This window comes from Scylla paramamosain, unplaced genomic scaffold (genome assembly GCF_035594125.1).
Source record: "Scylla paramamosain isolate STU-SP2022 unplaced genomic scaffold, ASM3559412v1 Contig54, whole genome shotgun sequence".
In the NCBI taxonomy this organism is placed as follows: domain Eukaryota; kingdom Metazoa; phylum Arthropoda; class Malacostraca; order Decapoda; family Portunidae; genus Scylla; species Scylla paramamosain.
This window is the reverse complement of record NW_026973719.1, coordinates 32501-40000: the sequence shown is the minus strand read 5'-3', so window position 1 is coordinate 40000 and position 7500 is coordinate 32501. Positions and strand designations below refer to the sequence as shown.

Below are 7500 nucleotides of genomic sequence, written 5' to 3'. Positions count from 1 at the left end.
GGGTGAATAGGTAAACAGACAGGTAGAGAGGGAGAAAATATACCTTACCTGTTTTTTTACCTTTTCCGTACCTTGCCTTCCTCTTCCCTTGCACCATAGGACAGAGGCGCATTACTCTTGAGACAGGTGTGTGGCAAGTGCGTCAATAGGTGAGTGCATAGGTAAACAGGTAAGAGTAGAGAGGGAGAAAATTGTTGATTACCTGATTTCACGTGACCTTTCCTTACCTTCGACCATGGGATAGATAAATAGGTAGATAGTTTTATTGACAACAGGTACGTTTCTGCTTAATAGATACATTACTGTACTTTTCTTTTTTGTCCAAATTATAATAAGTATGCAATGAAGGCTTTACAATTGCCACTCATTAAAAAAAAAAAGGCAAAATAATAAATATTAACAGTGGTGTTCCTCAGGGTTCTGTCCTGTCACCCACTCTCTTCTTATTATTCATTAATGATCTTCTAAACCAAACTTCTTGTCCTATCCACTCCTACGCTGATGATACCACCCTACACTTTTCCACGTCTTTTCATAGACGTCCAACCCTTCAGGAGGTAAACATATCACGCAGGGAAGCCACAGAACGCCTGACTTCTGATCTTTCTAAAATTTCTGATTGGGGCAGAGCAAACTTGGTATTGTTCAATGCCTCAAAAACTCAATTCCTCCATCTATCAACTCGACACAACTTTCCAGACAACTATCCCCTCTTCTTCACTGACACTCAACTGTCCCCCTCTTCTACACTGAACATCCTCGGTCTGTCCTTTACTTATAATCTGAACTGGAAACTTCACATCTCATCTCTAGCTAAAACAGCTTCTATGAAGTTAGGTGTTCTGAGACGTCTCCGCCAGTTTTTCTCACCCCCCCCCAGCTGCTAACTTTGTATAAGGGCCTTATCCGTCCATGTATGGAGTATGCTTCACATATCTGGGGGGTTCCACTCATACTGCTCTTCTAGACAGGGTGGAATCAAAAGCTTTTCGTCTCATCAACTCCTCTCCTCTAACTGACTGTCTTCAGCCTCTCTCTCACCGCCGCAATGTTGCATATCTAGCTGTCTTTTACCGCTATTTTCATGCTAACTGCTCTTCTGATCTTGCTAACTGCATGCCTCCCCTCCTTCCGCGGCCTCGCTGCACAAGACTTTCTTCTTTCTCTCATCCCTATTCTGTCCACCTCTCTAACGCAAGAGTTAACCAGTATTCTCAATCATTCATCCCTTTCTCTGGTAAACTCTGGAACTCCTTGCCTGCTTCTGTATTTCCACCTTCCTATGACTTGAATTCCTTCAAGAGGGAGGTTTCAAGACACTTATCCACCAATTTTTGACCACTGCTTTGACCCTTTTATGGGGACTGGCATTTCAGTGGGCATTTTTTTTATTAGATTTTTGTTGCCCTTGGCCAGTGTCACTCATACATAAAAAAAAAAAAAAAAACACACGAACATACCTCACCATATATACTCTCATCCACTACCCCCACCACCACTACCACCACCACCACCACCACCACCACCCTGCTATTATAATCACTGCCAAATATACGCCAGCATCATTATCTAACTGATTACCGCTTGAAAGGAGCAGCGCTTCGAGTGTCGAGTGCAGATTGGCTTAGCTCCGGCACGCGAGGTCACGAAGGGAGGGAGGTGTGAGGAGAGAAGGGCTAGGTGGGTGTTTTGCTGGTGGTGGTGGTGGTGTTTTGTTTGTTGTTATTGTTATTGTTGTTGTTATTTTTGTTTTTCTTATTCTTCTTTTCGTCTTGTTTTTGCTTTTCTTTGTTTTTTTATCTCCTATTTCTTTTCTTCTCCTTTTTCTTCTTGTTCTGTCTTGTTCCTCTTCTACTTTTTCAATTTCTCTGTTCTTTCCATTCTCCTCCTCCAATCTTCTTATTTTAGCTCTAGTTCTTCTTGTTGTTGTTGTTCCTCCTCCTCCTCACCACCACCACCACCACCACCACCCTATCCTCTCCCTATCCTACAAACCTCCCCCTTCCCCTCAACCCCGCCATCACCATCAACACCACCGCCACCAACACCATCAACGTGATTGTTTCGTGTTAGTAAGGATGAGACACACCTGTCCCCTCTTCGACAGGTAGATCCAGGTATGAAGACTCGCATTTATGGAAAGAGGGGAAGGTTTGGCTGTGTTCCTGTGGTCTCCCTCTTGACCCACATTCTGAAACCCTTTGCTTTCTCACCAAGACTATTTTCAAAGTCGACAGAGATGATTAACCGGGTTTTAAAAGAGTTTCTACTGTTAATATTGTAGAAATCTTGTTAATCTGTCACTAAAACTATAAAAACACCATTAAAAACGCTTTGCTCTCCCACCACGACTATTTTCAAAGACCACAGAGGTGTTTAGCTGCGTTCTTAAAAGTGTTTCTGCCGTTAATAATGTGCAAATCTTGGTAATCTGTCACTAGAAGCGTAAAAACACCATTAAAAACCCGTTTAGCTTCAACGATATACTTTTGAAAACATTGGAGTTGCTGCGCATGTGTTTCAGAATATGGTTTCTCATCGTGAGTGTGTCTTCTGCTTCCATTTACTTGGTGCTTCTCTCGCAACTCAGAGTAAATATACGAGTGAAAAAGTAAAGGAGGAGAAAGAAAGAAAGTTAGAATGATGAAATGAACAAGGAAAGGCGGAAGAAATGAACGAGAAGGAATACAAGCGTGAAAGTAATTTTTGCTTTTCTTTCCTTCTTCTTTCGTCTTCTTCTTTTTTTTTTTCTTGTTTGTTATTGTTATCGTGATATCTAGGAAATGTTTGGGTACACTTCCCCCCCTTCTCTCTCTCTCTCTCTCTCTCTCTCTCTCTCTCTCTCTCTCTCTCTCTCTCTCTCTCTCTCTCTCTCTCTTACAGGTATGAAGAGAAAAGAAGCGAAAAATGTTACTGATGGAAAAAAATATATTTTATCGTGGATGTGAAAATCTCTCTCTCTCTCTCTCTCTCTCTCTCTCTCTCTCTCTCTCTCTCTCTCTCTCTCTCTCTCTCTCTCTCTCTCTCTCTCTCTCTCTCTCTCATGTTCACTCATTCTTTTCCGCTATTATTTGTTTTGTTTTCAGAAATATCACCACCACCACCAGCACCACCACCACCACCACCACTACAAGACTACCACTGCTGCTGGTGATAAAATGACAGTCACCTACACCATCAAGGTTTCCAACACTAGTTTCTGCGGATTTTCCAAGCTTCTATTCAGGTGAGTGAGTATGCAAGAGAGAGAGAGAGAGAGAGAGAGAGAGAGAGAGAGAGAGAGAGAGAGAGAAAAATTTTGCTATCCTTCCTTCATTTCGGGAAATAGATAGATGTAGATAACTCTCTCTCTCTCTCTCTCTCTCTCTCTCTCTCTCTCTCTCTCTCTCTCTCTCTCTCTCTCTCTCTCTCTCTCTCTCTCTCACTCACTTCAGTCAGTCAGTCAAAGAGTCAGTCAGTCACTCTCAGCCAGCAACTCAGTCACTTATTCTCTCTCTCAGTCAATCAGTCAGCGAGTCTGTCAGTCATTCAGTCGCTTGGCTAGTTAGTCTCTCTGTCAGTCAGTCAGTCAGTATGTCAGTCTCTGTCAGTCAGTCGGTGGGTGAGTCAGTGAGCCAGGCGGTAGAGTCACCATCCTGCTTCAGCACACTTTGCCAAAACCGCTCCGAGTGAACATTTTTATTTGTGTCAAAATCAAGAAAGGAAAACGATGGGTTTGTCAGGAAGCTCACTAAAGGTGGCGGCTCGCCTTCACGTCGTCGGCCAGTGTGGCGGTGTTGACCGCCTTACACTTAGCCGCCCACGCCGTAGAGGAGGCCAGCGCCTGCTGGCCTCTTTCAGCTTCCCCAGCGCGGGAGGCGGGGCGGGCCACCATTGGTCCGCCCGAGAAACGGCGATGAACGTCAGCAAGCTGGCTAAAAGGGAGGGCAAGACACCCGTCAGGTTGGACTTCCTGGCGGGGGAATCTCTCGTGGCCCGCCGAGAGATCCCATTAGCAGAACTGCTTGCGGGACTAAGGGCCAACAGTGTGGGGCGCCGCGCTGTTGCCTTCCTCGCCCTCGAGGGAGGCCAGGCCGCGCTGGCAGGCGACGCCGATGACGACCATGGCCATACCCACGTAGCAGTTTTCTTTAATGAAAGGCGCGTGGATGACACAGGCGTGGTTGAGAACGCACCTGAAGAACCAGAGAGCAGTCCATTCCAAGAACAGCCCAACCTGTCACAACAGGTTATTGACACAAGTCCCAGCCTGCCACAGCAGGCAAGTGACACAACTCCCAGCCTGCCACAGCAGGCTGGCGACAACAAGGGCCAGACCCATGAGGCCCATGAAGCTGGCGATACAGAGGCCAGCTGTGACCTGGGTGATGGCCAACGGTGGACCCCTGCCCCGAGCCACACGAAGCCCAGCCTTCCACTAAAGTTTGGCGACAATAAGGGGCATACTCATCAGCCCCATCAGGCTGGCGATGATGAAGCCAGCCTGACCCAGGAGGTCACGCACCGTGACCTGGCAGATGGCCAGAGGTGGACTCCTACCCCGAGCCACACAAAGTCCAGCCTTCCACAAAAGGCTGGCGAAAAAACGGGGCATACTCATCAACCCCATAAAACTGGCGACGATGAAGCCAGCCTGGCCAAGAAGGTCACGCACCGTGACCTGGGGGATGGCCAAAGGCGGACCCCTGCCCCACGCCAGCTCCGTCAAAGGAGGGGAAAGCCCCGCGGGGCGTCCTCTGAGGGTGGACGGGAGCGCGATTTCTCCCAGCGCTCCATCACGTCCCCCGCGAAGCAGGGGAAGGCGCCCCAGCGGCCTGGTAGGGGAGGGGGCCGGTGGAGCGTGTGTGGCTCCTGCCTCTTGGACAACGTTCTCATGTGTGCGCAGGCCATGGCATTAACTTTACTCACGTACCACGTGTCTCTCGAGTGGTTCTGAGCCTGCTGCCCATGAGCACCACTATGGCACCGCACTACCCGCCGCCCACCGCCACTCCACACCACACCCACCGACCACCACTCATGGGGTCACCACACACCACTCCATAGTTCACCAACAGTGACCACCACTCATGGGGTCACCACACACCACACCACACCACACCACACAGTCACCGCCACACAGGCCACCACTCATGGGGCCTCATGGCTGGTGACTCACTCATAGTCTCATCACAGTTTCGTGTTTCTTCTATCGTATCTCTCAACAATCTCTTAACTAGTATTCTGAAACGCTTTGCTCCCAACAGTGTTTCTCCTGATAATAATGTAGAAAAGTTGTTAATCTGTCACTAGAACCATAGAAACAGACTGGAAAAACCGTGTCGCTGCAACTAGAGCCTTTTGAATGTAGTGCAGGTGAGGCTCGTCTTGTGCGATTTTGTGCAACTTGTTTTTCTGTCTGTCCACATGTACTGTACCTCTGCACACACACACACACACACACACACACACACACAGTGTAGTGATAAGCACACTCGGCTCACAACCAAGAAGGTCCGGATTCGAGTCCCGAGCGCGGCGAGGCAATTGGGCGTGCCTCTTAATGTGTAGCCCCTCGTTCGCTTAGCACGCTGTCCCGGTGTGTGGTGTGTGAGTGGTCTCAGTCCTACCCAAAGATCGGTCACAATGAGCTCTGAGCTCTTTCCGTCGGGTAACGGCTGGCTGGGTGATCACCAGACGACCGTAGGTGAATAACACAAACACGCACTGACGCACCTACGCATATGTAGGATACTTTTCACGAGAGAGAGAGAGAGAGAGAGAGAGAGAGAGAGAGAGAGAGAGAGAGAGAGAGAGAGAGAGAGACTTATATTTCCCCTTTATTCACCTCTCAGTTCTACCTTATCTTCAGTTCATTCACGTCCATGTTAATCTATTGACATGTTTGCTTTTCTCTGTCACAGATGGCGCGGCAGTGTGTTCAAGCTGCTCGCCGCTGACCTCATTGTTTACTTCCTGCTTTATTTCTCCGTGGCCGCCATCTACAGATTCGCCTTGCGGGAGAACGAGAAGAGGTAATACACACACACACACACACACATACAAACCCTCCACCTTCACTAATCCTTAAACATAAACAAAACAGTAAAAGTAAACAAATAAATAAATAAACAAATCAAGAAAGAAAAACTCAAGTCAAATCAACCAAAAAAAAAACACACACACACACACACACACACACACGCACACAACATACCCACCACCACCACCACCACAACCACCACCACTTCCTCTGATTCCCACAGAGTGTTTGAGAAGATCGCCATAACGTGTGAATACTTCCGCAACGTGTTCCCTATCTCTTTCGTGCTGGGTTTCTACGTGACAATCGTGGTGCAGCGGTGGTGGGAGCAGTACATGCTGATCCCCTGGCCCGACACCGTGTGCATCATGGCCTCCACTTACATAGAGGGCCAGGTGAGGCGTAGCAAGAGAGAGAGAGGGAGGGAGAGAGAGGCCCGTATACAGAAACGCTTTGCTCTCTCACCACAACTATTCTCAAAGACCACAGAGATGATTGGCCTGGTTCTCAAGACTGTTTCTCCATTTAATAATATAGAAACCATATAAATCTGTCACTGCAACCGTAAAAACAACCTTAAAACCACGTGCAACTTCAACTAAAGCCTGAAAATAGTGGAGGTGTGGCTCAGAAGCGTTTCATAATAAAGACCAAAGAGAGAGAGAGAGAGAGAGAGAGAGAGAGAGAGAGAGAGAGATTGAAACGAGATCGAGTTAGGTGAAGCGAGGTTCCATGTGGCGCTTTATGGGACTGGGTAAGATTACAACTTGGAGGATGGCTGAAGAGGGAGCGAGAGACGGGGGATGGAGGGAGGAAGGGGGAATGGGGAGTGTAGAGGGTGAGGGAGAGTCTGGGGGTGGAAGGAGGAAGGGGAGAGTGGGAGGAGGGTAGAGGGAGCGGGAGAGTGTGGGGGGGCTGGAGGGAGTAAGGGAGAGTGAGGCGGGGGAGGGTGAAAGGAATAAATAGTGGGAAGGAGGTAGGGAAACAGGGGGGGGGAGAGAGAGAGAGAGAGAGAGAGAGAGAGAGAGAGAGAGAGAGAGAGAGATGCATACATACACATATACATACATACAGACAGACAGACAGACACAAACAGATACACAAACAGACAGACAGACAAACAGACAGACAGAATACACAAGAGAGAAAGGAAAGGAGGAAGAGCTGAGATTAGAGACAAAGTGAGGAGGAAGAGAGGAAGAGGAAGAGGAGGAGGAGGAGGAGGAGGAGGAAAAAAAGAGTAGAGGAGGAAAAAAGGACAACTGGATGGAGGAGGAAGGCAAAGTTACATAATTACTCTTACGTCAGAGAAAAAGAGAGAGAGAGAGAGAGAGAGAGAGAGAGAGAGAGAGAGAGAGAGAGAGAGAGAGAGAGAGAGAGAGAGAGAGAGAGTCTATTCCAGGTATAAGTTTTATAACGTAGCGGTGCAACAGGCAAGACGTGGCAACAGGTGTGTGTGTGTGTGTGTGTGTGTGTGT

General features: G+C 48.1%; 2 protein-coding genes across 3 annotated transcripts in view; both read left to right on the top strand.

Moving 5' to 3' along the window:
• Positions 1-3067: 3067 nt before the first annotated feature.
• LOC135098302 (bestrophin-2-like) overlaps positions 3068-7500 on the top strand; it is a 36088-nt gene continuing 31655 nt past the window's right edge. The window contains exons 1-3 of one of the 2 annotated variants that reach the window (XM_064000577.1): positions 3068-3226; positions 5904-6014; positions 6246-6417. In XM_064000577.1, coding sequence (XP_063856647.1) covers positions 3159-3226; positions 5904-6014; positions 6246-6417 — 351 coding nt within the window. In that variant the 5' untranslated portion in view covers positions 3068-3158. Of the gene's footprint in view, positions 3227-5903; positions 6015-6245; positions 6718-7500 lie in introns of those variants that run through there. The other variant, XM_064000576.1, reaches the window with a different exon arrangement.
• On the top strand, positions 3659-5207 carry LOC135098301 (uncharacterized). The gene is made up of 2 exons (XM_064000575.1): positions 3659-4261; positions 4295-5207. The coding sequence occupies exons 1-2, from the start codon at positions 3710-3712 to the stop codon at positions 4934-4936; spliced, it is 1194 nt and encodes a 397-aa protein (XP_063856645.1). The 5' UTR covers positions 3659-3709; the 3' UTR covers positions 4937-5207.

Excerpts from the sequence above, each read along its gene's own strand:
- LOC135098301 (XM_064000575.1), top strand. The coding sequence starts at position 3,710 with ATGGGTTTGTCAGGAAGCTCACTAAAGGTGGCGGCTCGCCTTCACGTC. Across the intron at positions 4,262-4,294 it reads GTCCCAGCCTGCCACAGCAG|GCTGGCGACAACAAGGGCCA; the intron begins GCAAGTGACACA and ends CTGCCACAGCAG.